At 41.7% G+C, this 27,575-nt stretch overlaps 4 protein-coding genes across 17 annotated transcripts; 2 read left to right on the top strand and 2 right to left on the bottom strand.

Moving 5' to 3' along the window:
* The first annotated feature begins 1,038 nt into the window (after positions 1-1,038).
* Positions 1,039-3,395, top strand: LOC112289655 (uncharacterized). The gene is made up of 2 exons (XM_024535038.3): positions 1,039-1,376; positions 1,882-3,395. The coding sequence occupies exons 1-2, from the start codon at positions 1,290-1,292 to the stop codon at positions 3,055-3,057; spliced, it is 1,263 nt and encodes a 420-aa protein (XP_024390806.1). The 5' UTR covers positions 1,039-1,289; the 3' UTR covers positions 3,058-3,395.
* A 1,369-nt stretch (positions 3,396-4,764) lies between these two features.
* Positions 4,765-6,565, bottom strand: LOC112284772 (uncharacterized). Its single transcript, XM_024524992.2, has 2 exons — positions 6,069-6,565; positions 4,765-5,510 (listed from the first exon to the last, which is right to left on the bottom strand). The coding sequence occupies exons 1-2, from the start codon at positions 6,321-6,323 to the stop codon at positions 5,088-5,090; spliced, it is 678 nt and encodes a 225-aa protein (XP_024380760.1). The 5' UTR covers positions 6,324-6,565; the 3' UTR covers positions 4,765-5,087.
* An 866-nt stretch (positions 6,566-7,431) lies between these two features.
* On the bottom strand, positions 7,432-16,339 carry LOC112284742 (uncharacterized). Of its 10 annotated transcripts, none has more exons than XM_090250395.1 (20): positions 15,978-16,339; positions 15,357-15,467; positions 14,758-14,853; positions 14,054-14,258; positions 13,683-13,898; positions 13,289-13,376; positions 12,595-13,018; positions 11,683-12,220; positions 11,238-11,369; positions 10,847-10,954; positions 10,394-10,581; positions 10,104-10,256; positions 9,682-9,859; positions 9,438-9,548; positions 9,133-9,348; positions 8,733-8,925; positions 8,423-8,493; positions 8,124-8,243; positions 7,723-7,858; positions 7,432-7,526 (listed from the first exon to the last, which is right to left on the bottom strand). In XM_090250395.1, the coding sequence occupies exons 3-19, from the start codon at positions 14,832-14,834 to the stop codon at positions 7,730-7,732; spliced, it is 3,147 nt and encodes a 1,048-aa protein (XP_090106521.1). In that variant the 5' UTR covers positions 14,835-14,853; positions 15,357-15,467; positions 15,978-16,339; the 3' UTR covers positions 7,432-7,526; positions 7,723-7,729. The 10 variants fall into 10 exon arrangements, with proteins under 10 accessions (XP_090106521.1, XP_024380699.1, XP_090106503.1 ...); XM_024524931.3 differs by having other exon boundaries at positions 15,834-16,094; XM_090250377.1 differs by having other exon boundaries at positions 7,432-7,858.
* Positions 16,340-17,762: 1,423 nt separating this feature from the next.
* Positions 17,763-27,382, top strand: LOC112287826 (putative serine/threonine-protein kinase SIS8). 5 transcript variants are annotated; one of them, XM_024531322.3, is made up of 22 exons: positions 17,763-18,339; positions 19,059-19,093; positions 19,577-19,837; positions 20,406-20,609; positions 20,894-21,085; positions 21,199-21,470; positions 21,590-21,703; positions 22,095-22,178; positions 22,470-22,544; positions 22,679-22,747; positions 23,073-23,156; positions 23,357-23,485; positions 23,642-23,728; positions 24,005-24,085; positions 24,331-24,448; positions 24,699-25,023; positions 25,239-25,362; positions 25,511-25,530; positions 25,689-25,845; positions 26,121-26,409; positions 26,671-26,743; positions 26,854-27,382. In XM_024531322.3, the coding sequence occupies exons 1-22, from the start codon at positions 18,261-18,263 to the stop codon at positions 26,940-26,942; spliced, it is 2,961 nt and encodes a 986-aa protein (XP_024387090.1). In that variant the 5' UTR covers positions 17,763-18,260; the 3' UTR covers positions 26,943-27,382. The 5 variants fall into 5 exon arrangements, 3 of the variants coding, with proteins under 3 accessions (XP_024387090.1, XP_024387098.1, XP_024387109.1); XM_024531330.3 differs by having other exon boundaries at positions 17,768-18,339; positions 23,076-23,156; XM_024531341.3 differs by having other exon boundaries at positions 17,773-18,339; positions 19,583-19,837.
* Positions 27,383-27,575: the final 193 nt, after the last annotated feature.

The raw sequence follows: 27,575 nt of genomic DNA, 5'->3' as shown, positions 1-27,575 counted from the left end.
GGAGGGAACGTAGGGGAACCAGGGGGTGGGCAGGCAGGTTGGAAGCCGGGCAGTTTGAAGGGCGGAAGGTTGGAGGAATGGAGATTGATCTGCATTGACATGGGTGTGCTGAAGTTTGTTCAGGGGCTGCCTCTCAATCCCACTTCTCAACCTTCACCCTTGCTTCAAACTTGGGGACACCCTAGTAATCATAAAAAAAAAAACATAAAAGATTCCATGAAGTTTTTTTTTATATTATTATTATTTATTTAAACATATATCTTACTATATATATTTATATTTATATGTGTGTGTAACTTGAAAACAAATTCCATTAAATACAACTTAGAAACTTCTCTAATTTATATTATATGTATATGCAAACTTTTTTTTTTCAATTTTATTATTTTATTTACTTCTTTTGAGGTTATTTAAGTCACACACGTATGTATATATATATTTCATTGCTTAATTTTATTATCTTTAATGTTATACAAACATCTTATAATGCTACAAAACAAGTTTGTAACTTAGATCTTTTTCCAATTTCTAATGTTTAATACGAATTTGATCTTATATTGTACTTCTATTACAACTCTTTGTAATGCTATTTTAATTAGAGCTTATACTTCTAAAAAATTTCAAAAATAGTCATGATAAGATTAAATAACAAGTAAATTGGAACTATATATATATATATATATATAAATTTATGTTTGAAGCAAGGGTGAAGGTTGAGAAGTGGGATTGAGAGGCAGCCCCTGAACAAACTTCAGCACACCCATGTCAATGCAGATCAATCTCCATTCCTCCAACCTTCCGCCCTTCAAACTGCCCGGCCTACAACCTGCTTGCCCGCCCCCCTGGTTCCCCTTTGTCCCCTCCTTTCGTTCCCAGAAATCCGATCAGCGGTTGAGATTACATCTGAGCCGCAGCAGCGATCCAACGGCCAGTGGATTGAACAAGGAGGTTTCCGCTGGGCGACGCCCTCGACACCCTCGACGCCATAGCCGGCAAAATAAGCTCAGTCACTCACGTCACTCACTCACTGGCAGTTCCGCATCTGCCTCGAGCTCGCGTCGTCTTCGCTGTTGCCTGCCGGTGCCGTCGAGTCGAGTCGAGTCGGGTCGAGTTTGAGGTTGAGGTGGGAGCTTCCAGGACCAGCAGCAGCAGATCTGGCGATTGTCAAGGTAGTGGCGTCACGGGTGCCATGTCTGGCTGCGGCCCTCCCTAGCTCTCCTTTCTCGTCTTCCGGCTGGCCCTGCGGCGCAGGCCGCAAGCTTAGAGGCTTGTCGTCGCCTGGAGCCGCTATGGCGTCTATGTCGACGACGCATAGCAATGGCGTGGCGCCAGAGCCTACCATGCCTGCTCCTTCGCAGTACCCTGCTCCTCCCAAGGTGCGCGGCTTTCTTACTCCCTTCGTGCAGATTCGTATTTTGAGTCGGGTTTAAGCTTGGTAGTGCCCTTACTGGTGCTTAAATTTTGGGTTCCCTACTATTGTTTGGTGACGTTACTTTGATTTTAAAAATCACGACAAGTCTAGTGAAGGTCAGTGCGAATTTTTTTGGAATTAGTACCTCGTTTGACCATCCTTGCATTGTACGCGGAGAACGTGCTTAATTGTTTTTTAGGCTTGGGCGAATTTTTATGGTTTTGAGGTTGTGGACGTCCGTAGGGTTATTTTCTAGCTCTCCTTCCTTCTGGTGTTAGGTGTCTTATTCTTTATTTGCTAGCTTATATTGAAAGCAGAGGCAGTATCTCGTGTGGGACGCATTTTGAGGCAGAGACGGAGGTTGTGAAGTTAGGAGGCATGTCCGCCTTGTAGAGGCTTCATTGAGGAAGCGAGTTGGAAGAATGCATCCACTTTAATTTTCTGATTCGCTATCAATGTCTGATTTTCAGATTCAGGTTGCGAAGCGGCTTGAACAGTTTAAGACTACCATATTCACTGAGATTAGCATCCTCGCCTTGAAGCACAATGCAATCAACCTTGGTCAGGGTTTCCCAAATTTTGATGGCCCCGATTTCGTGAAGAAAGCCGCAATTGAAGCCATCCAGGACGGAGGAAAGAACCAATATGCAAGGGGTTTCGGCATACCGCCGCTTAATGCAGCCATCGCTGAGAGCTTCAAGAAAGAAAGTGGCATTACCGTAAACCCGGAAACGGAAGTGACTGTTACATCGGGCTGCACGGAGGCGATTGCAGCCACTATTCTAGGTCTGGTCAATCCCGAAGATGAAATTATTGTTTTCGAGCCTTTCTATGATTCTTACCAAGCAACTGTGTCCATGTCCGGCGCCACCTTGAAGACAGTTACTCTGCGTGCCCCAAATTTTGACGTGCCAGAGCAGGAACTTCGAGCTGCGTTCTCAAGCAAAACTCGGGCAATCATGGTGAACACTCCTCACAATCCTACTGGTAAAGTGTTTTCTCGACAGGAGCTGGAGCTCATTGCATCTTTATGTAAGGAACACGATGCCCTTGCCTTCTGCGATGAGGTCTATAACAAGCTGGTTTTCAATGGGGAGCATGTTTCGCTGGCTTCTCTGGATGGCATGTACGAGAGGACAGTGACGATGAATTCTTTGGGCAAGACATTCTCTCTGACAGGATGGAAGATCGGATGGGCCGTTGCACCGCCGCATCTAATGCGAGGAGTCCGTTTGGCGCATTCTTACATCACCTTCGCAACTGCAACACCGTTCCAGTGGGCAGCTGCTGAAGCATTGCGAGCACCGGATTCTTTCTATGCCGAGCTGATCAAAGACTACAGCGCCAAGAAGGATATTCTTGTCGAGGGTTTGAAAAGCGTAGGGTTTGAGGTTTATGAACCGGATGGGACTTACTTCGTCATGGTAGACCACACTCCTTTTGGATTTGAGAGCGACGTTGCTTTCTGCAAATATTTGATTGAAGAAGTAGGCATAGCAGCGATCCCACCCAGCGTATTCTACACGAATCCGGTAGACGGCAAGAACCTCGTCAGATTCGCGTTCTGTAAGGACGAAGAAACTCTCAAGGCTGCTGTTGAGAAGTTAAAAACAAAGCTGAAGAAACCTGTAGCATCATCTTCTTAACTTGGGGGAGATTCATTCCAGCCCTTCGAAACCTGTATTCTAGCTGTTTCTTGTGTTGTATGGCCGTCTAGTTCCTTGATTAGTCATGATTCTTCCTTAGATTATGTATTCAATCTCGAATATTATGAGATTATTCTTTGCACGAAAGCATTCTTTGCAAACTCTAGTTCTGATGTCCGGGTGACACCCTTGAGCAAGATTTGAGGGGTTGAATAGACATCCCTGTGGACATCCATGGATGGTTCTGGGTTCTGCTCGAGCCCTCTGCAATCTGATCAGGTTAACTTTAACCATTGGGCTTCAGCTAACCCTGGGCCAGGTTGGATTTTAACACCTAAGTTGAAATTTCACCTTATGCATCCCTAGATTTGCTTGGGGGATGGGAGGTTAAGGGAGGGGAAGAAGTTTAATTTTTATATTATATATGTATATATATGTCACAATTTTAAGTTTTATTTTAATGATTTTATGTTGTAGTGCAAGAATCGAACCCTGATCATGAAGACTTAAAATAATTATCTTCAAAATGTACCTCACCTTCAAATAACATCACTACCGTAAGTAATCAAACTTGCAATGGAACTCACCCAAGTTGTAAAATTTTTCATCAAAGCTTAGGGGTTTTGATTGAGATTTATTTATCAGTTTTGTATTTTATGTTACTTATAGTAACAGGTCTCTAAATTTATACTAATTATTTCTAAATACAAATCTAGTCATTAATACCGATGAGTAGGCGAGTAGATGTGCTTGGTCTCAGAGGAATGACATCTACTGAAATGGAATATCTTATAATAATAGGCAAGGGGTGTCAAATACTTGGTTTTGATCACAAGTAGTTGTAACCCAATTCATGGCAAAACTTATTATTTATTTACTTACTAACCATGGTGAGTGGGTTGTTGATTACTTCTTCTGTTGTACGTAAAACTATTTTATTTTAGAGGTGAAATTGTGAAAAAATATGCAGCTGTATTCAAATTGTACAATTGAATTTATGATGGTAAGAAAAAAAATTACAAACTCAATTTAATGCAGATTTTAATTTATGTACTAAAAAAGTTTGGCCAAAAAGTTGCTTTTGAAAAAAATAATGTGGTATTTCGTAGCACTCATGGAATTATCACAGCATTTATTTAATCTAAAAGAAAGATTTATTTACTGAGCATTATTAAAATTTTAATTTTTTTATATAACGACTTTTACACTAGATTTAGATCGTTTTAAAAATAAATTTTTATTTCCAAAAATAATATCATAATCTAGATTGTGCTTACTGTTTCAAGTTGTTTACTATAGAAAAATAAAATACACTTTGAAGCATTTAAAAAAAAATACTACGCTTTGTAGATTGTTGTAAGAGTTGCTTATAACATTTCGAATTGAGATTTAGATTTTTAAAGGTCTAAATTTATACGAAGTAACGCATTCAAATATTTACAGGTGAATGATTGGTAGAAATTTTTATTTTACTCTTTAGTATTAAACATTACAGTAGATATTTCATGGAGTATTTATCACAAAAAAACTCAAACTCTTTTTTCTTTTTTTCTTTTTGACTCAAACCCCTTGAAGCCAGGGTCAAGCATTTTTATATTCCAATAAAGGAAAAGCCATTTGACAATACTAGCATTAAAATCTATACTGTATTAACTAATGCAGCGGAAAAAACTAGTCAACAAAATATCAATTTAAGACAGTATCATAGAAATGCAATCTTATGAATCTTTATTATCAAAATAATACAATGAATTGAGAAATTACATACAATCCTGATACTAATTCATCTAAATCGAATATTGACCAATTGGTTGAACAACCCAAGATTGGGATTCTGAAGCGACCGCGGCAGCAAAATCGTCGAGTGCATATTCACTTTCCATAAAGAAAAAAGTAACAAAGAGAAGTAAAAAGCACATTACCGGCCAAGCAAGCAAGCAGGAAAACCCACCGACACCGGCAACAACCCCGGCATACACACTAGAAATCACAGACATCGAGCTTCCCCTCTCGCAACGTGCGTTGTTGCTTCAGTCTTGCTTGGACTGGGAGGCCTTCCCCAACAAAATGCTCAAAGAAAACATGCCCAAGTAGAGAGTTTGCCAGAACCACAGAGTCTGATTGTGGGGATCAACTCTCCCAGCTAAATACCAAGCATACGTTGCTTCCAAGACGTGTAGGACCACTCCAACGTAGAGCACCGATTGCAGCACCTGAGGTGTTGCAACGGAGTACAATCCCATCCGAAGCACCTCCAGTGGGCCCAGATGATACTGCGGGAATAACGCCGCAGCGATGAGAACTGTGATTCCTATTGTCACCGCCACCCAGCCCGGTAACGGTGCAGGTTGAAATGGAGGTTGAGAATCAGAGCTCATGTCTGGGAGAGCCTGTGACGATGAATCTGCACCTATGCTTGCGGTTTCTGGAGGGTTCATAGATGGTTGATCCACCTGTGGGAAAATGAGTTACCGTAGATAGTTAAGGCTCGTTCTAGACTCAGACCATTCGGACAACTTTGAACTAACAAGCTGTAGCTACTAAAAAGCAAGACTAAATCCCGGAGTTGACATAAAGGGCACATTTTGGTTCTCTCAAGGACTATGCTCGACCTTTGCAACGTAAACCGGGATTCTGTAATTGGGTTCTCCAAGAACTATACAATAAAACGTCTACTAATGGGTGATGATAAACCACAAATATCAGTAATTCATCTGTTCTAAAAGTTTTCAAAGTCTGATCGACAAGGCCCAATGATCCGTGTAAACTACGGTTTTCTGGGAGCGATCCCTATGAACTAACAATTAATGGTAACATGGATGGAGATTCTGAAGATTTTCAGAAACCCCAGCCGGAATGTGGGAGCTTAGACGAAATTAAGCATATTGGTGACCCTGCAACAACTGCTCCGTAGATGGGTTATGGAGGTCGTTTCAAAAAAATTTAGAAGGAGAAGACAATGATGCAAAATGAAGTTCCAGCGTATTGAGAAAAGGTAACGGTGTAAGAACCTCAGATACAGCGTCGTCTGCCACTACGCTCGCTAGAGCTGGAAGAGTCTCCCCCTGCGCGTCAGCCTTCGCGGACGCAACAACGCTCCTGCTGTCATCCCGCTTGAAATTCACTCGTTTCAACCCCGCAGCAGAGAATTTCCGAATGAGGAATCCTCCTCCCAGCGACGTGGAGCTCGCGTAACACGAAGCTCTTGAAGCGGGAGCAGCCAAGGGGAGCACTGCCGCGCCAGCGCTGTGGGCTACAGCTTCCATCGCAGCCTTGCACGACCCGTACTGAAAGCTCAAATGCTAATACTCCGATGTTGTACCAGTACCCACAACATTACATGCAGATTGCGGAGGTACAATGGGGCCTACAAATGTTTACTGCTCATATGGGGTTGAAGAATGGCTTAAAAGTGAGATCAAATGTGAGGTTCAAATCCGATGGCGCTGGCAGACTAGTGGCAGGCCCCACACAAACACACACACACACAGGGAGAGAGAGAAAGAATGAGAGATTTCGACTGCCTGTTCATCAATTTTGTGGGGTTCACCATCCTCGTGCTGCGTCCCTCGAACGCCTTCGTGGCATGACGATGACGACAATTTGAAATCGATGAAGACGATGAAGGTGGATTTTTCAGTTTCAACGAGGCGTTGTGAAAGTTATTTTCATCGTTTCCTTGTGGACAATTACAATGCCATGAAGTTGGTACCGTCTTCACTTCTCGATGTGGAATTGGAGGGATTTCGCAGCGGAAAAAGGCCATGCTATGTGTAAGTTACTATTGAACAAACAAACAATTCTGAGTGTCAGATCCCATCATCACGTGCACTTTTCCGCCATTATATTGCAACGAAACTTGGGTCCAATGAACGCATGCTAATTTCATTTTTACAAGAAGAAAAAAGAACGAATTTGAAAACATTTAGTGTTGAGTGAGCATCATATGAATCCCATGAAACCATTACAATTGTGTTGCAGAGCACTGCAACAGGGAAAAGGATTTAATAGCGAACAGGATTTTTTTAATTATATGAAACTCAGAAGTAAATTATTGGGAAAATGTAAAGTTTTCTCTCGTAGATCCAACACTCTTACGATACATGAATCATTTGGTTGTGGTGCCTCGCACATTCTTAACGGGCAAAAACCGAGAGGTTCTCTCCGAAGCAGATTTCTGCCTCAACCATAACACCAGCTGTAGTTTAAGTCTGTCAGATTGTGGATTAGAATAAGATGGAAGTCCCTTCATTCAAAGTTGCAACAATAGACGTTAGAGCTTATGGACGACATCCAGCACGTGATGAGATTCAAATTGCGGTGCAACCCTTAGCAGGCATTGAAATGTGCAAAACCAAAATACTTCAAGGCAGATGACCAAATGAATCCGCAAACTTCCGCAAATTATTTATACAGTATCTCTCTCAGCCTGCTTGATAACGGGTAGTAGGCTGGTGGCTGACGAATCCCTGCAAGCCACAGTATAAATTGGCATTTACATACTCTAAAAAATCTTCTGCCTATTTGATTCCTATACAAAGTCAAGTGCACAACCTTTAGCTCTCCCATCCTACCCAAAGAATGATATGATACGTACGAGCAATGAAGTCCAGAAAATCATACGGGTCAGCGATCCAACCTAGTCGATTACAACTCATCACGTACCAATAACCTACATGATATCGGGGCAATTTTCCCAATCTAGCTTCTCACGAGCGTCCCAGTAAGTGCCCTTGTACACCCACGACGGCTCGACATTACCCTCTTCAATCGTCTTCACCTCTGATACTTCAGGATCCCTCTGTAACAGAAAAGCACAATACGACGTGAAAATTCGTTAAGATTTGTTATCCGAATATAGATTCTGTGTATTGACCTATCCTTGCTATTTGGAAGTGATGCTTTTGAGGGGGAATCGGCTGGCGGCTCAAGATTATTCGACTGTGTGCCTGATGCTTCTTCAGTGTGGTAAAAGCATGAAAATACGATCACACAATGTCTCTAAATTCACGATATTAGAAGTGAAACAAAATCGCAAGCCCTGGAAGAAGATTTAGCAAATGAACCTGGGTAAACCACATGGTCTGCCATTCTACACCCTGCTCTTTCCGCACCCTTCGAGCAATCCGCTGCTTATCTTCCAAACGCAGCTTTTCTGGGGTAGCTTTATCCAAATCACCATCCTCCTGAAATGTAAAAAGACACATAGCGTTCTTCAGAATTCATTCAAAACCAAAAAATAATAACACACACACACACATACACACACATCAACGGGGATCATGCAGCAAATATAAGAGAGCTTAAACTATGAACATAGCCAAAATAGCATACTACATACATACTCTACATATCTCGTTCTTACCAGTGCACGTTGATCAGGTCGAAACCTTGAATCGGTAGGAGGAAGTGCATAAGATAACTTCGGTGTTAATTCTGCAGTCAACAAAAGAATAAATATATTGTATCAGCTGGATGAATATAGTCCGAACTGCATGAAGCAGAAAGTGTCAGTGTACAACAAAAGGTAGAATCTCTTACTTCTTTCAGGGGGAGAAAAAACAAAATCCAAAAGAAATTCAGATCACCATACATCTGACCTGCTAATATATCACATCCTGAAGACACAAAAGCTGCACATCAAGTAGTAAACCAATAAATGTAAACATTCTCACCATTCAGGGCTAGCGAGTATCGAGTGAAGCAATATTGCTGGCGATAATCTTCTATCTGCTCAGGAGCTTTCCAAAGTAGTCTCACATCGGGGCCATTGATGTCAAAATTGGTGCATGACTCTGGACATGAGTAAACTGCTTCCATATAATTACCAAAAATGGTATAATGGGCAACCCCTTTTGAATCATACATCTGCCAAAAAACAATCAGCAATATCAAGGCTCTTAGTTTCAAAACTCTGGGAGATAGAGTTCGTCATTGAAATCGAATTGGATTTCCAATAGAGACTGACCTTAAGCTACGCCAAACCCAATATACCACAATAGTCAAAACAAGAGTAAAGTTTAAGCAATTTCAATAGTTTCAAACGTAGATATTACTTAAGTGACCAGAATAAACCTTCCCAGTGATGCGACATTGCTCCCTGCTACTTGCTTTGTGAAAACGAATACGACCGACATCGCCCGTCGTGTGGTTTATAACGGACACTTCTCCATAATTGTCAATCCATGCTTTACCTACAAGTACATTATGAATACAAAGAGTTGCCCGATTCCATGTGATATGATCTTCATACTTAGGAATTTTTAAATGGACAGCTCCGTTGCAAAGAACCTGCAGCAAGAAGCGATGAAATGAATGTCATAAGGACATTGACACTTGCCTAAAATAATAACATGTCGAGGGGTGATTATGGCACAAACCTCAATACTTCTTCCCCAAAACTTGTTCTTAATCTCAATCTCGCCATAAATTTGATATCCACCACCTATGTCTTCACTTTGAAAGGCTAGTATTGGTGGGTGATGACTGACCTGCATGAGTACAACCAAGTAAGCAATCAAAAAAACACACATACTCACAATCAGAACAAAAAAAGAATAAAACACAAAAAAACAGATCATTTCCATGCATGAAAATATTTGCATCGACGTCACTAAATCGCACCTGCTCAGCTAAAAACCAACAACGGTTATCTTGATACTCATACGTTTCCCCCAATAAAGGATTAAAAGGTTTTGCATCGCGGTGAATGCTCCCATAATAGCTAGCACAAGCGAATGCACTGGCCAGAAGCAATCGCTCTAAAGAGTTCTCCTTCTGAACTGCTTGTTCCAACAAATGACTGCAAAATATGATCACAATGAAGACATAGTAAGATCAATAAACAGAACACATGATTAAAACAGAATCAAAGTTGGAGATCTCAGTACTACACTATATGACGCAGAAGAAAAATATAAATGTAACGTCAAATTCCGCGGACTCGCCTATAAAGCTTGAGGCAACACACAATTAATTTAATTACAGATGCCTCGTCAACAAACTACAGCGTGAAGAGATAAAACTTCAAAGACAAACATACGTACCGATACTGCAGTTCTTCAGCACACTTCTGAAGCACTGAGAGGGGTTCGTTAATGGTGGCAGGCATTGTGATGTGGTTGAGGTCCCTGCCCACTGCATTCTTCAAAACTGTCCATACCGTGAAACCTCGAGAAAGTGGTCTAGGAGCTGGTAGTCTGAGAGCAGTTAAAAAAGAAGAGATTAGAAGACGCTAAGAGACGCACTTGTAAATGGATCGAGATACCTCGAATGAGATTATCAAGAAAACTCGGATGAGTGGGACTGCCGAAATTACAACAAAGCATGATCCCACCTTATCCTGGGCATATCGATCTCTTCTCCTTCGACTTCAGATAGAAAATCGGCATCCCCTGTTTCAGCTTCTTCAGGGGGTTCTTGATTACCATCAGCAGTCTCAGCTAAAATTCCTTGTTCATCTGGTGAAATTGATCGAGCTGCAAACTCATGATGATTCAAGACCTCCAAGGCCTCAAAGTACTCCTGCAGAGTGAACAGTACACGCCTGAAATTAGATGGCAATGAGACCTGAATAATGTGGTCTATTTTGTCCAGTAACTCCAATACAAAGCTAAATAAGCTACCAAACAACATTATGTAGTCACTTGCAAAATACACGAATCTTAAAGTGAAGTTTTAAATAAAAATAAACTTCGAAACACCGACAGGCACTAAAACGAGGAGTCATCAAAATTAGCATGAAAATCAGTCATATTGCTTTCTCCAATAGATCGTTCGATTTTGATACCTCGTTTCCAACATCAGGATGTACTATTGCAATCTCCTCTTCAGTATCTTCACCATCTTCTTCGATTTCCTCTTCAGAGATGTTTTTACGACCACACTCACATTGTTTCTGCATGGAAATTGGAAGGCATGAGTATGACTAGTGCAAAATGCAAACCACCAGGACGTATGTTGACGCTGCTCCCCTTACACCTCTAGGGAAAACACGAAAATGGCTTCCCTACAAGTCATTGCCTTTTCCATAATCCACTCCAATCCCACTATATAATCTCAACTAAAAATCAAAAAAATAAAATGTAAGAAGAGAATAATCACATTGAATATCTAGGGAACCTAGCACATGAATAGTTCAGAAGAATACTGCAGAAAACACTAATAGTTCTCATGTTAACCTTGTTTCTTTCCTTCAGTCTGTAGAGAGCTGCTCGATCTTGCTGAAGTTGGGGCAATGATCGCATTGCTTGTTGTAGGATGGCATTCTCTGCCTCAAGTTCGAGCACACGGTATATCTCTTCTTTCAAAGCCTAAGATCACCAACAAGGTCCAATTATCTTAACACGTGTATAGCAGCATCGTTAAAAGGGCCAGATAATACCAAACACATCCCAAAGCAATCGATTCATAGCGTAATTAGACTCAAATATTTCAAACGTCTGAATGATTATCACATGATAGCATCCTGCACGTCTATTATTAATCCACTTTTTGGAGACTAGAATCGTGTAAAATTCATCATAACCAACAGTAGAGTGAGTTTCGACTGATATCTATAGTCCAAATTCACAGATTTGTCATGTGATCGCAGTGATATAAACGAACAGAGTTGCAGAATTTGACCTCAGTGTACGTATCCTGCATATTGTTCCAAGCAGCATGAAGAGGCCCTTGGCTGAATAACTCATTTCTACCAGGGCCTGTGGATCCTCCATTATCGATCGCTCTCAGTTGCCCTACCCCAAACCTGACTTCTTTGCTACAATGACTTGAGACCCCACTTGTTTTAGAAGCTGAGCCATGTAATAGCGCTTCCGATTCCTTACTTTGCACAAAGACGTCTTTCTCCAACTTCTTCATTAGGCTTGGATCAAGTTCCTGACTGGAATTTGGAGTGAAGTTGTACACAGACTCCACATTTTTCTTCCGCTGGTGCAAGGGGCTACTGAACCTGACAGGCTGTTTTTTAGATGATGATTCAGTGTCGGATGCATTTCCATGGCCACCCCGTTTTCTTACTGGAAAACACTCAGCACCGATGCAGCTCATGTCCTGAGGAAAACAGTCGGGATCATCCATCGAAAAAGATAAACTTCTCCGTCTATCACCTCTGAATTTCTTGTCAATCAGTGTTTCGAAGACGGGTACTGACTTCTGAGACCTGAACATGTAAATACACCAGGCCAGGAATTCAATTAAATCACAGTGTAAACAAGGAAATGAATGTGCCGATGTGTTGATTCTATTCGGCACCTGTTGAAAGAAATTCGACAATAGATATTTAACTAGGCTTGGGGGAAAGTAGAACAGTTTCCAACAAGTAGGAAATTTACTGATGACTACACGGAACACTTCAAGCATTCCTGCCTCAAAAACAACTATTGATCCTTGGAACGTTGGAATTCCCTCACATAAACTTATTTCAAATTTCTTAAGTGCGGGAAAATCCCATGCACAAGCTACACAACGCAGATGAATCACAATACCCCAATATGATGCCTCAAGGATCATAACCAGCATAAGATAGACTGTAACCTGATACAACTTAGATCTATAGTGGAATCCGTGAGCGTTAATGTATCAGGGTCACTCTTCCATTTCAAAAATGAACGAGAAGCACTTCTGCTGTTAGGATCATTGTCATGAAGCTGAGATGTTCGTGGTGATATAGGCGCAGAATGATTCTGACGAGAATTTGATGCTCCCATCTCTGGAGACGATATTCTGTCATCTCCTGTTGCCGGGGAACCGTTGTGCTGTTGAGGAACGTCCGAGTCTAAAGCTTCATGCTCTGTCATGAACAACCCATTTGACCTCCAGTTAGTCTCTGGCAGCCTTGGCAAAGCAGGGAGTGCACTTGTCGTGGATTTTTGAGGCACCTCCGGAGTGTCAGCGAATCCAAGAACACCGGAGATTGTCGATAATGAATGTTGCAATGTCTGCAATTGATCAAGAAAAGCTGCACACAACGGGCGTAACGAATCGACACATTATAAAACTACAAAACACAGCGTGCTTGATCACGAGGTGATAGTTCTGCTCTTATCACCTCGCAAACCTATGTGACTTAAAAGAAGACACAAGGATGCCTGGAAAATTCAGAAGTAGCATCAAATCATCTTGTCTGCAACTTAAACTTGGTTAAACAGACTTTGACCCCCCAAATCCTGAAACAGATATGCGACTCAGCATTAAATCTAAAAAAGAGTTGGTAGAAACTACTTAATACCCTTCCGAGTAGGTTCCAGGTCCCTCAGGCGTTCCCTAACCCTTCTCTTTAGCTCCTTTTCTTGAGCCTCCCAATCCTCTCTCTTATGCTGTAAAAAAGAGGCGTTAATTTCTTCAGCAAGGGTCGAGAAAGATCGATTAGATGAGACGCAATTTTTACAAAAAGGCACTAGAAATATTCAAAAAATGTTCTTTTTACAATTTCTACCATGCATTACTGTGAATTTAAAGTCTCACTGACAAAGATCTCCTTCGCCATGTTAGGTACGACGAAACTGTCAAGATGTATGCTGATCCTCAGATAGACACATAAATTACAGGGGATACTTGAAATGCAATTGAAAACAAGCACGACTCTAAATAATACTGCATGCCAGCTCAGTTTCTGAGTCTACCGAAGGTACAGAGTGCTGAGGTAGTAATGAAGTGCCACCGCCAGCTCCACCTTGAGCCCTCTCTAGAGAATCATGAAACACCCGTAATGAATCATGAATGGCATCCAACCAAGGCTGTCGATAATCACGCCTAATAGTACGCAAGTAATACACCATAGAACCCTTCATAATCTTGAACTGCCGCTCCTTGCCAGGAGTAGGAACCACTGTCGCACCCTGTCCATAGAGAAATAAACGGGCGAAATAAATAGCAGTCTACAGTGCATTAAATTTCACACACGGTGATTGTATCATGATTAACAGTGAAGGTATTCTAAACCTTCAACTTCTCATGTAGTTCAATAAGACTCAAGAGAGAGAGCCTCACGCACAAGGAGACTGATGCACCCGTGACGGCCAATTTGATTTGAATTCTTATAGTGGAGAAGCAGCCCGGGAGGGTTTGCAACAAACCACCGCCTACGCCAGCGCTTGAACCTTCCAGCCCATATAAGGACCCAACCTGCTGGGGGCTGCCCACCTATCTCTGAACCACTGTTTGTCCGCTTATGCCACCGTCGTGGATCATATATTTTCCTGAATATAACCACGCAAAAAATTGGTAAAAGCCAGAGTTTTCGAGAATAATTTGGCAAAGAGAGCATCACCTTCAAGATGAGAAGAGGCTCAGAACTCAGATAACAAGGGACAATTCTGTTAATCCTGTGTTTCTGTATACAGTTACTGAACAATACAGCTTGAAGCCATATCCACCGTGCCAACAAGCAGTAGAGGAACGAATGCACAGAATACCAATTCAAGTTCCACATATAAGAGTTGAATGACAAGCTGGTCTATACCCACAATACTCATCTACCCTAACAACTAACCTGTACACTCAGCACCACCAAATAACAAACCAAAGAAGTAGTTCAAATGTAGAGTAGTTGAGTAGTCAATCCAACCTACTTCTCTAGCTTTCAATCCCAGAAACATACATCAAGAACTTCAACACTAAGGATATCAATACACAATCCTCCCACTTGAAAGAGTGTAATTCCATATGACAAAGATAGACAAAAAATCCCACTCTCACCTGTTGCCGTGCGCCAATTCCTTCGAAGCTGTGGAACGACGACGCCGGCGTTGTTGATGATGAGCCATAGCCTCCATTGCAAATCGAATGCGTCAACTAAGAGGCAAGGAGGCGATGGATCAGTCAGGACGTGGAAACTGAACAATGAAAGCTTTAACTGACCGAAAACCTCAAGTGACCCAAGATCAACCAAGGAAAGTACTCAACTCAAACAGGTCACAGAAAGCAACCAAGCGCGTCTGTACTGACATCTACAACCTTCCTGAGATACCAAGGTTCTAAGTGCGGGTTTCAAGAATCACATGTCCAACAGAGAACAGCTTGAAGTGCAATACTATCGAAAGGTTCAAAAAAGAAAACTCGAGAGGTTTATCATAATGAAACCGCGGATATACGTTGCAAAACCGGTATAGATTCGGGCAACAAACCTTGCGTTCCTGATAACATCCGATAACAATTAGGAGTATCTCCCCTACTATTCAAATCAGCTCTAACGAACGGTGCTCCTCTCCAATGCAGGGAACATACATACTTCCAATGTTCCCAAACAAAAACTCGTTAAATCGAATAGTTCAAAAGGGAGCTAATTGAGAAACTACCTTCAAATTCCAACTCCGTCCCCTTCGATTCTCCCTGTTTTCTCGGAAATTCCAAAGCCATCTATCGAACAACCAGAAACCGCTCAAATTCGCAGAACTTCCATACCAAATCTGCACGCGTCCACCAATCCAATGATCCCACAGTCACACGCTAAGTTCCTCCTGTCTCAGAGTTTGCTCCTACCTACTGCGTTCTACGTCCCATACCAGAAAACCAAACCCGATCTCAATGCGACAAAATCCACGCACTTCCAACCTACAAGAAATTAGAGCCAATCACAAAGCTGTAAAGCTTGAGATCGACATTTCGGACGCGCGCGAATCCGTATCGTTGAACATATCAGAAATATTACACCCAAAGCAGTATCCAGGCTAGCAATCGCTCCAGGTCCACATGCCGCATTTCTCTACTCAACGCAGGAAAAAAACTTCAAAAATAATATTAAAAAATAACTTTCAAGGCGTTTCAAAACCTACATTACTCCACGTCGAGGCCAATTTCACCGATGCAGAGACAAACCGCAACAACATTAAACCTAAGAAAACCCTAGCAAATCGGTTGCGTCCAACTCCATATTTTCCAAATTAAAAATCGAACCTACTCCTCTGACCAAGACATACCGCACCAAACTCGATAAGGTGGGCAGGGCAGGGCATCCCAGATCTGCATGTGCAGAGAAGCACCGCGGGATTCCCTCCCCGGAGATCCACATGGGAAGGAGGAGCAGCCCCTGAGGAGGGTGGATCGATCGCAACCTGATCATCCTCGAATTACCGATCCCTGTTCAATCTATCCCGCAGCAGCGCACCACCACCGCGCCCGCGCTTCATTCATTCCGCATTTCCACGGCCACGATGCGACTGGTCACGATCCAAAGGCATCGAACGCCGAATCGATGTTTCCACACAAAGCCTCCCCTCCCCGCGCGGAATCATCCCCCTGCTCCCTGCTGAAGGAAGCGCCTCCAGATGCTCGCTCCATCGCTCGAATGGATGAGCGTTACGTCTGCTTTGGCTTCCCCTACTGTAAATTCCGAACCTAGGGGGACATGGCACGGTCTTGCACCATGTCCCCAGGGACATCGCACACCCCCATGTCATATCTGACTCCATTCATTCATTCATCCATTCGAAGTCTATATTCGTTGTATTCCCGACAGATTGTGTCGTTTATCTTTATCGTAAAGGTATTTCTGTATTTCTGTATATATGTATGTATGTATGGGATGTAGTAACAAAAATATGGAAAAATATGGAAAAATAAAATAAAAAACTGACGATCACACTCCCAAGAAAATTTTAATTTTTCAAAAATCAACATTTTCGGCAAGCACAAAAAAACTAAACGGGTTGAATTGTAATTCAAGAAAACAAAAGATGTGGCTGGAAACATTAGTATGCCATTTTATTTTTTATTTTATGTTCAAATCATTATTTTGTTTTATTTTTTACCATCGTGAAGTTGGAAGATATTCCTAAAATCTAATTGTGACTTCACTGATATTTTGGAAAATTACTTATACCACCCCTAGCTTCATAAATGTATAGAGTTCATACTTGGAATATATATTGGCATCATCAAAATAATTTAACTTTGAATTGTTGCAAAAATGAACTTTGTGGTGTTCTGGTGTTTAAAACAAAATTGCTAACATTCACAGAATCCACATAAAATAAAGTGAACATAGTAAAAAACTACATTGTAAAATAATATATTTGTGTTGTTTTGGTTGATTGCATAGTTTTTTAAAAACCAGTGAGCTCTTTGGAGTGATGTCTATGAAGTGCCTTTCTTTAATTCCAACTTTAATTTTAAAGCTAATTATTTTTTCACAAAAAATCACAGCAACATTTACACTATTCTACTTTTAAGAATATGATTTGTAAATAAGCCTTCAAACAATACGTTTTCAGTTACACATATTAGTCTACGATGCTTCACTATTCAACCTCAATGATTTAATTAACTTAAAAACAGAATTAATCTTTGTAAAGGTTTTAATTGAGAATTTGATTTCTTTTTCAAAGTTTTAGATAATAGGAACTGAAACATGTTCACATGAAATATGTTGGGTTCCTGTTCAGTAGCATAAGATTTGAAATGGCGATGTCAGAATACACGGTAACAGGTGTGCTCAGAGCCGTCAAACTCCATTCCCTGTAACCACGGCCACGGTCTTAGAATGGCTCGTCAAGCACAGATTCGAGCGTTGGAGCCGGGTTCACCTGGTCGGTGTAGACACCCGGATTGCAGCCAAATATTACTAAAGCTGAGGGGATGTGTGCGTTTAGGGTAAAATCAGGGTATCAATCTGGACAGTGTCCATAGATACCCAACAGTAGCATCGCAGGTGGAGAGCTGCACACAGCACATATTGAAACAAACGAAGGATACAGACGAAACGCATGTACACGCTGTTGCTGGCGATGGCGGCGACGGAGCCGATGAGCTCTGCGATATGCGCGCATTGACACACTTCCATCCCTCAAGGCAGCTCCTTTTGCAAACAGTTTTCAGATTCTGTTTTGGTCTTGCGCTAGGCTGTCGCTGGATGGTCAGCTTACAAAGGATTTTTGTGGCAGTAGAAGAGTTGTAGTGATCGAGATGGTCGTTTAGGGGAGATGGGTTAGGCGTATGGATGCTCAAGGTGTGGGAGGATGGCCTGGTGCTTGAAAGTGGCATTTCCAAGGGGATGGTGATAACCAGGAGGAGCGTGTCCGTGCTGATTTGTTGCGGATGTGTGACGGTGTGTTCCGGTTGTGAGGGCGTTTAACGTGCCATTTTTGACATTGTGGGTATTGCTACCTCGCCCACACGAGAGTGCGAACGTTTTTGCTGCTGGTGTGCTTGGAGTAATTGGAGACGCAGAGGATAATTGTGAGGCAATCAATCGGTATCTCTTTATGTCAGAATTTCTTTCTAGGATCAAGGCTCGCCTTGAGACAGGCCAACATTACAACCTGAGCTATTCTGAGGAGTCAGGTACATATATTAGCGCTCCGCCCTGTTTTTGTTGACGCTTGAGTCCGCATTCTGGCTGAGCACTGGAAAGGTGCTGTTACATTGGTTTGAACTAATTCTAATTTTACGTTCTAGGTTGTTGTTCGAGGAATTGGGATTATATAGGGTTTCTATGCTCTGCATTTGGAACCCTCACTGGTCAGCGGCCGTCAGCTGTTCCTCACAGATGTATGGGAGTTCGCTATATAGTGACACATGTTGTTGGAATGCAGTGAAACGTGCTGCCTAGTTGGTGCTCTGTGTTTCTCTGGTTTTTTGCGTCAATTCGTAATCGTCTTTTCATTGATAGTAACATTCACTATATATATGAAAAATTACGAATAAGCGGTTGTGCAAGCGAGGTAGGTTTAGGTCGTGGTCGTTCAAACTTATTTCAAGTTTTACAGTATCTCAATTGCTCGTATCATGTATTAAGACTGCAGACTTGAGGCAATTTAGAGTTGGGATTCGAGTTTGAAGTTGTCGTCAGTTCATCAGAATTGTTGCGTACACTGTATGGAGCTTGGAAAGTGTACTGTTTTTTGTTTTTCGCTGTACAATTTTTTTCCCTTCAACTTGGCTGATGGGTTCTGATCTCTTGAAGTGTTGCATTAATAGCGAGTAGGGTCAGATGTATGAGGGATCCGGGCATGGGAACTTGTGGATTAACCAAATGGACTGATCTTTTCTGATTAATGCAGGATGGGTAAGAGCAGCTTTGGCGAACGTCGGCGAAGTGAGTGGCTTCATATGGCTTTAAACAATGATACCTTTCCTGCCTCTAGACATTAAAGCATTTTTGCATCAGAAAGTGGGATATGGTGGATTAATGATACCCTAAAGTATCGCAAAGAAACTAAATTCCAGTCGCATTTGTAGTAGCCACATGATTTTTTTCAATTGCAATGCTTAACTTCTACACCTATATGTGTAATCATCTATATAATAAGGAAGCTTAGTTACAAGACAAATACATTAAGAAGCCTTCTCATTGGCCGAAATCAGGCCGAAATCAAAGAAATCGTTAACCTGCAGAAAAATCTCCAGAAAGCCCTCCAGATTGCTAACTGTAAACAGCTTTTCCGTGCCCAACGGCACGAGTTTCAGCTACTGTTCATTAAATGGTCTTTTGAAGAAACAGGCCTCTCTTGGGTATGGTGTTATCGGGATTTGAAATTTTGTTTTTTTATGCTGAATTGGCGTTGATGACTTGTTGTAGCAACAGGAGGAATCAGCAGAATCCCGCGAAGAAGGGCAAGGTGGAGGAGAGATATCACAGCCGTGTTCCGAGTGGCAGGCGCAGTTGGTGAAAAGAATGCAGGGAGTGAGACTTGGAGCTGCGGAGAGATCTCCTGTCTTAACCAAGTCTAGAAGCAGTCCTGCTCTTGGAAGCGTTTCGTCTAGAGATGCTTCCCAAACCCTGTGGGATTCCAAAGTTCTGGATTCTAGGCTGCCCAATGGGTTTTACTCTGTAATACCTGTACGTTAGGCCTGCTTTCCAACTATAATTTATACTTCGTTTTAATTTGTACAATTTGAAGCATTGCCTGTTTACACATCAACTCTTGAAGAAAAACTCTAATCAACATATTTTCGAATTGGAAGCGCTCATATACATTTGATTTTAGGGGTAGGAAGAATTCTCATTCTAAACATTGTGATTTCTGAGAGTAAACCATCAGATATACTATCAGACATCACCATCAGACATCACTATCAGACATACCAATGAAGTTTATTGAGTATGTGTGCTTAAGATAGGATATCTGTGTAAGTAGGAACAAAGTATGCTATGAGAAACCGATATCGAGGCTAGGATGAGTTTTGTGGTTGTGTGATGTTGTCATCAGTAAGGGTTACGAATTCTTGTGGGATCTATTTTCTGATAATAAAATATTTTTAAAACATGAGATATATTCGCAGGTTTTCTTGTTAGAGTCAACTGCCTTGAAAACTTCACTGTTAGTGTTTCCTTGTGACTTGCAAACTAATTTTTATTTTCTTGCATGAGCTAGTCTCATCTGTTTTGACTGATGGATCTTTCGCAGAATCAAAGCATGAAAGTTCGCTATCGAACTATACCAACTCTGAATGACTTGCAGCAAATGGGTACCATGTTTCGTGGACTGGACGTGTTACTTGTTGACACGAACAAGGATACAAATCTGTTAAAGCTGCTGGATTTGACTCGTGTTATAGTCAAAGGAATAGGGATTAACATCCCTCTCATGATCAAGAAAATTGCTGAATTGGTAGGATTTCTCTCATTCGCAATTTGAAATATCTTGTTAGCTGGCGTCTGCTTTTCAGTGTTTTCGATTGTTCAGCGTTTGAACTTTTTATTTTGAACACTTGTAATTTGATATCATTAGCAAGTAGGACTGAAAAGTCTTTCATTCTTGGGATGTAAATGCTGAGTGCTTTATTGCAATGAACGGATTTTCGGTTTATTTAATTATATTGCAAGGCATTCTCATTTAAGTTTGTTGCATATGATTGGTATGGTATGAACAGTAGTACGTGGACATGTTGTCAGGTAGCTGACTTCTATGGTGGCCCGCTTTTCGAGGCTGGTTCCATGAAGACGACAGGAGACGGTTACAATGACACAGACGAAAGTAGCGTTGTTCGGTTGTTGGGAGATGTGAAACAAGGCTTGTGCCGACCGCGTGCTATTCTCTTTAAACTTCTTGGAGACTCTGTTGGGCTTCAAAGTCGTCTCTTAATGGTATATCTGAGAGTAATTATCTTTGTGTGTGCTGAAACATGCTGGTTTCAGGTTACTGCTGGATAGCAGTTGGTGCATACTGAACTTCTTTTTGTTGATGTTTGCTTCGACAGGGTTTACAACTGGATGCTGTACCCAGTAGCTCTTTGATATGTGCAAATCCCAACAAGCACTTGTCCAATGTGGTAATAGTGAATGGTATTGAGCTCTTGGTGGATGTAATGCGAAATCCGGGTTACCTACGTCCGTTTTCGAAGAAGGCATTAGTTAGGTACCACATAGCAGGGGCAGGGGATAGTGATTCTGCGGATTACGATTCATGCGACTCTCCTCTAGAGCCAAATAGCCCACTTTATGATGCCCCTGACAAGTTGGATCATGAAAAGTGAGTTCCTCATCTGTCGAAACTTTGTGTCAAGTCTGTTTTGTTTTGTACTTCAAGTACATTTCTCTACCATTTTTCTGTAAAAGAGAGCTTGAGTACTAATTATTTGGGTCATTCAGCTTGGAGCAGGGTATAGAATTTGGTCGTTCACTATATACAAGGAGAGGTCGGACTGCTGCTGCTGCTGCAGGGTTGGGTTTCAATCCAGTTCTTGGGATTTGTGGCAAATTAAGGTGCGTCTTAGTATTGGTTCGGGCCTTTACTTTGGAGTTGGATTTTGAGTACTTGATATCTCTGGTTTTAAAATTTCATTATTCTGCGACACTGAACTTGATCTTGAGGAGTAAGGAACTTAGTTGTCGATTTCCATATGTTGAATGAGCGTGCACAATTGATGTACTAATGTAAAAACTTCATATCAAGTTATTTTTATAGTTTGCTTTCACCTCGGCGTTCAGAAATGATCTGTATGTAATATCATCCTTTATGATACTTCTGACGGCGTTGACTGGAAAGTCATTGTAACGCAGTATCATAAGATGGCAAGTAATGATGCATAGCGCCTCAGCCAATTGCCTTGAATCTTTGTTTCGGTCTTAAACGAGCTTGTAAGTGCGTGTGCAGTCCATCTCGGAGTGAGTCAGATCTAGTCAATCCTCGTCGACGCAATCGACGACGTGCCTTTGAGGAGCAGAATACCAGTCTCAGGTTAGTTTCTTGACTTGTCCGAAGGCTGCACTAAGAAAATTCCTCTCTCTCTCTCTCTCTCGCCTTTAATGTATATATATATATATATATATATATATTTTATCTCGAAGGATTTAGGAACGTCTCACAGGATCACCATCTGCTCAATATGACCTGGGAATATGAACGTTAGGGAAATAAAAAGAAAACTGCATGTGATAATTCATGTTCTTGTTTATTGAGGGTGTGATGACTTGGAAAATTTTACAATATCTGCTGGTAAATTTGTCTCCTTGACACTGTTTCCACTAGTCCCGATCATGGTGCGGAATATCAGCTGGAGCAAAGGAATCTGGGTGTTGATGGTTTTCGAAGTTTTCCTTCCAGGTCAGATGCCTAAGTAACGTTCTCGAAAATCGCTTACAGCTGCTTTCTTACGTATGCTTTCCACACAAATAGTTCCCACTGTTACGATTATGAGGAGGTGTATTCAATGTCTTTTATGTACCTACACAATGCAGTCCAGAGCATGTGCAAACTCGATTGCGACCGTCGCAGCAGGTGGGATCAGACGATGGAAGTCTTCCCAGGTCAGAAACTTGATTTCAGTTTTTATTTTTATGTATTGTGTTGTATTTTTGATTAAAACAAGTATTAAATTGTGGTGCAACTTAAGTTAGCTGATCACTCGGATGGTGGCTTTCTAAATTCACTTACTCTTATCATTGGTTGGAATTCGTCTACTCAAGTGAAGTTTTAGTGCAGTGTGCGAGGTGACTTATGCAGCACATGAAGAAGAAGCTCGTATATGTAATGTTGCTAGATTGTGCTGACTTTTATAGGCATGGGTTGACTTGGTAGTTGTTTCATTCTTGTATTTCTGATTTGGATTTGTTCGTTGTTTGCTCCTTTCAGCAGTCCTGAATATCCAGTATTCAGACCTCGTGCGCATTCCATGTTGAGTGGGAGTCGTTTGCATGTAGGAGAGACCACTTCCAGGTATGTCTAATTTTGGCAGCCTTGCTTGGGCATGACACATGTCAGCCATGAGAGATATAAGACTAGTGCACTGCAGACATGATTATATTCAAGATACCAATCAGCACGTGAACTTTCTAACGTATTGAAGATTTGTCTTGTAATACACGATTCACAGTGAACATATAACTTGCTCTTATAGTAAGACGTATAATGTACAGTCCAGATGGATCGCCGCAGCATCCGAGCGTGACAAACAATATCGCTCCTATGATCAGGAGGAGGTCAGGCTTTTTGTCGAGTACAAGAGCAGGAGATCTTGAAAACAATTTATCCTACAAACAATTCATGTAGGACCTCCCTCGGCTGCAGGTTTTGCCTTGAGTGGTGGTCAGGATGACTCACATCGATGTACTTATGCTTGCGCTTTACTAGTCTGTGTATGCACAAAATGACAAATAGTTAACTCTTGTAGTTTCTCTGACGAAATGGCGTATTTGCTGTAGGCGGGAAAAAGCATTATCTGTTGATGTAAGGCACGATGCAACGGGGACGGACCTTCCTCAAAGCGTGGGGGATCCTTCATCATCACAGTTATTACTTTACGCACTTCCGTAACTTTGTTGACGATGTGATTGAGCGGAGAAGCAGGTTGTTGACTTAGGTGCTGTCAACATGAGGCATGGACATTGAGTAATTGTGGATTATAGGATACGTTATCGCTGTTAGGGGCCTCCAAGATTACCAATTTCTTACGGTTTCCAAGATTCTAAATATCTTTAGGATATTTAACCTGGTCTGTGTGGGTATTCATTTGGGAAGTTGCTTGAAGTAATTTACATTTTCACTCTAGAAGTCTCGTTTGACAGGTTAAGGCACAATCCACATGCGGAAATGCGAAGGCCCAGGAGACGGACTGTTGCACCTGAGGTTCCCGACGAGGTTGTCAGGTGGCATCTTCATCTTCAATTCAAATTTTTGATGCAGTGAAGCTCATTTGTTACTGGATTGTCTAACTATGAATAAGGAACATTTGAATGCCGCAATTACGTGTCATAACCTGCTGATTTTTGAGATCTTTTCCATTCTATTCGCCTTTTAATTCCCTATTGTAGCAGCTCGGCATAAATCAGGCATACAAGAGACGAGGAATGAACGTATTCATTGATTTTATGGTTGTACTTCGCGTTCTCAGGGTTGTAAGGGCCATGAATGAGGCTCTCAAGCAAGAGCGGTCTCGGAAAAAAGGACAGGACCCTGATTCTTCTTCGTCCGATGGTCACATGCTGAATTGCAGTCGAGAAGGCAAAGTGGTGTGTCTTCTTGGCTTTATGTCGTTGTGATCATGGCGTTATCAAATATAGTGAAAAATGCGTTTCAGCAGGGTTTATTTGTTGCTTACTCGAAGGTTTCTGAGTGCTTGCTTCTCTCTTCACGTTTCATCTTATTGAAACAATTGTTTCGCACGCATTTCAACCTAGGGCCTATACTCGAAAGATACTCACATTCTCTTGCGTTTTGATTAACTGGGATGGTCTCACGTGGTGGCTTGATTTTTTACAGGCTTCTGAGAAATTACTAGATGCTAGCAACGCAGATGCTGATGATAAACAGGAACATAGGGAGGAAGTTTCTGGTCCAAGCCATTATGACTTCAATGTGATGGGCAATAGTGAATCTGATTCTCACTCATCCAGATTGACCTCAAAAAATAATGGAGAAGCAGCTTGGAAAGGATCGTCTGGTGTCGTATCAGACACAAACAGTGCAGCAGCCTCATGGACTCTGCCGATGCAGTCAGCGTCTCCACCAAGCCAACCTCTTTTTCCATTTCCGGAGTGGAATATTGAATTTTCAGAACTTCGGATTGGTGTCCGTGTAGGAATCGGTCTGTACTTCCGACATTCAATCTCTAATCTTTAATCCTTATTTGCATTTTTGTCCGCAGGGTACTTTTACTGATCAGGTGTGAGCTGTATTTTTTTGAAGTGATTCGAATTAATTAGTACTAATTCTTCGCTATTATAGGTATGCATCAATGTTGTCTTGTGAATATAAGCCAAATAGTTAGTCTTTCTGAGATGTTTTGGTTGAACCATGCAGGATCCTTCGGAGAAGTATTTCGTGGTATCTGGAGAGGCACTGAAGTTGCCATCAAGGTGATGCTTGAACAAGACCTTACTGATGAAAACATGCAAGACTTCTGCAACGAGATTTCATTGTTAAGGTTGGCCACAGGACTTCATGGACCCTGCAGAGTTTCGCAGACTGTCTTTCTGAGCAGTGTTGTTTGTATCAAGTATTCATGTTACTTAGTGACAAGTATCACTGGGAATGACTAATGTACATCTTCTCTTGCTGTGTCTCTCTTGCAGCCGGTTAAGGCATCCAAATGGTAAGATCCATCTTATGTAGTTTGACGTATGAGTAGAGTCTTTAGTTATTTCACTCTTAGAAATGGATATTTTATAATAGAATATTGTTACCTTGATGCGTATTGTCGTAATCTTGAAAGACTTCTTTCACTTCTCATTGGAAAATTATATTTTGCAGTGATATTATTTCTAGGAGCTTGTACAACGCCACCACATCTTTCTATGGTGACGGAGTACATGAAGTATGGCTCACTTTACCGTTTGATTCACTCGGGTGAGCGGGGTAAAAAGTTGAGCTGGCGGCGTCGTTTGAAGATGCTTCGTGATATCTGCAGGTTTTGTCTCTGCTCTGACTTTGACTGGAATACTATTGAACTCTGGTCATTGTTTCAATTACCTCAAGATATCTGAGACTCATCTGTATTCCGTGTACTTGATAATGCGCACACGCCTCAGGTGTAAACAGTGTATTCCGAGACACTTGTAGTCCGCTTGAATTGGCAAGAAAATTTGAGGCATATTGTCCTTTTCAATTCATGTTGTTTAGGGCTCTGTTCTTGATGTAAGAGATCTGACATTGTCTGTACTGGATGCGCCTTGGTGGTTTCAGAGGAATGTTGAGTGTGCAACGGATGAAAATTGTTCATCGGGATCTGAAGAGTGCGAACTGTTTGGTGGACAAGCACTGGTGTGTCAAGATTTGCGACTTTGGCTTGTCCCGAGTCCTATCAGGCTCCACTTACTGTGATGAAACTGCAGGGGGAACCCCTGAGTGGACTGCACCAGAGTTATTGCGAAATGAACCAGTCACATATAAGTGCGATGTCTTCAGTTTAGGAGTCATAATGTGGGAGCTATGCACATTGAGACGGCCTTGGGAAGGGGTCAAGCCCATGCAAGTAAGTCCTGCCACTTGGTTCGAACTATTCATATGAGGGAGCAAAAGTGGACTTATCCTGCTATTGCCAATCGATATGGTTTAGTTTTGCGTTGTGTCTTTGCCAGGTTAGAGCTTCATTAGTGGTGAAAGCTTCAGTCTGTATGCATATGCTGAATACGAGGTGATCCTGGTCAGTATGACTTACAGGAATTAAAAGCTAGGTCGATGTCTAGCAACATATTCTTCTAAGTGTTTTTGATTGATTTTTGGGATGGCGCAGGTGGTGAATGCTGTTGCTCATCAAAAGGCTCGTTTGGAGATACCAGATGGTTTCATTGGCAAACTGATTGCTGGTATGCTGAAGGTTTGAGATTGTGAGTTGAGGTGATGGAATTTATTTTTCCTCTAAGGTGCGTTAGTTAGCCTATAGATGTTCTGACTTGTTTGTGGTGTTGGTTTTTAGATTGCTGGGAGGAAGTTCCAGAATCTCGTCCCAGCTATGAAGAGATTCTTACACGGCTTCAAGAATGTGACTTCCTGAATGAAAGCTGAATAGGAAGGGAGGAATCACTCTTGTAATCTAGGTGGAGGGTGCTACAGGAACGTGAAGATGCTTCCTCTGCAACAGTTTTGCATACTTTGGTAGGTTTGGTTGCCTTGTTTGGCAGATACACTTGTCAGATCGGTTTCTCACACGAGAGTTCTTACCTTGTATCATAGATTGAGCAAGTCCATCATTCTGATATTTTAGTTTATGTTGTGGTTGGGAAAACTACCTTGTCTCCCTCCACATGAAGGGTTGTTTGAGAGGACTGTTCATTTAGTGTGCTATGATCACATCCGTAGTGTATACTATACCGGTCTGTCGCTAACAGAGCTGACACAGTTAATAGAAGCTTGTTGAGATGTTCATTTCCGTGTTATAATATGGACGGAATCAGGCACAGTTATCTTTTTCTTGGGTAATTCGACGCCAGTTCTACTTTCCACCACTTCATTCTATGCTCCAAATTATGCAAGATTTATTGCTTGTAACGATACTTGGTGAGTCTCTAAGGTTCGAACATGTGTCTCTTTGTACAGTAGGGGTGTTGGTCATGGATTCTTGGAGTATCTGCAAGGATGTGGTAGGCTGTTTATACGAATGTTAGTAATTAATGAAGGTAATTGTACGGTGATAAGGAG

The sequence above is a fragment of the Physcomitrium patens genome, chromosome 1, assembly GCF_059467195.1.
Source record: "Physcomitrium patens ecotype Gransden chromosome 1, ASM5946719v1, whole genome shotgun sequence".
In the NCBI taxonomy this organism is placed as follows: domain Eukaryota; kingdom Viridiplantae; phylum Streptophyta; class Bryopsida; order Funariales; family Funariaceae; genus Physcomitrium; species Physcomitrium patens.
Note: the sequence above shows the minus strand (reverse complement) of the source record. Positions and strands in the feature narration are given on the sequence as shown.

What these genes read in the sequence shown, in the direction of transcription:
- LOC112284742 (XM_090250377.1), bottom strand. Translation starts at nt 14,834, where the DNA reads ATGGAGGCTATGGCTCATCATCAACAACGCCGGCGTCGTCGTTCCACA. An exon ending in ACGGGTGCATCAGTCTCCTT is followed by an intron (nt 13,899 to 14,053) that starts GTGCGTGAGGCT and finishes CTCTATGGACAG; the next exon opens with GGTGCGACAGTGGTTCCTAC. An exon ending in ATACTCGCTAGCCCTGAATG is followed by an intron (nt 8,494 to 8,732) that starts GTGAGAATGTTT and finishes TGTTGACTGCAG; the next exon opens with AATTAACACCGAAGTTATCT.
- LOC112287826 (XM_024531322.3), top strand. Translation starts at nt 18,261, where the DNA reads ATGTCAGAATTTCTTTCTAGGATCAAGGCTCGCCTTGAGACAGGCCAA. An exon ending in GACAAGTTGGATCATGAAAA is followed by an intron (nt 21,471 to 21,589) that starts GTGAGTTCCTCA and finishes TGGGTCATTCAG; the next exon opens with CTTGGAGCAGGGTATAGAAT. An exon ending in GCAGTCGAGAAGGCAAAGTG is followed by an intron (nt 24,449 to 24,698) that starts GTGTGTCTTCTT and finishes GATTTTTTACAG; the next exon opens with GCTTCTGAGAAATTACTAGA.
- LOC112289655 (XM_024535038.3), top strand. Translation starts at nt 1,290, where the DNA reads ATGGCGTCTATGTCGACGACGCATAGCAATGGCGTGGCGCCAGAGCCT. An exon ending in AGTACCCTGCTCCTCCCAAG is followed by an intron (nt 1,377 to 1,881) that starts GTGCGCGGCTTT and finishes TCTGATTTTCAG; the next exon opens with ATTCAGGTTGCGAAGCGGCT.
- LOC112284772 (XM_024524992.2), bottom strand. Translation starts at nt 6,323, where the DNA reads ATGGAAGCTGTAGCCCACAGCGCTGGCGCGGCAGTGCTCCCCTTGGCT. An exon ending in CAGACGACGCTGTATCTGAG is followed by an intron (nt 5,511 to 6,068) that starts GTTCTTACACCG and finishes ATTTTCCCACAG; the next exon opens with GTGGATCAACCATCTATGAA.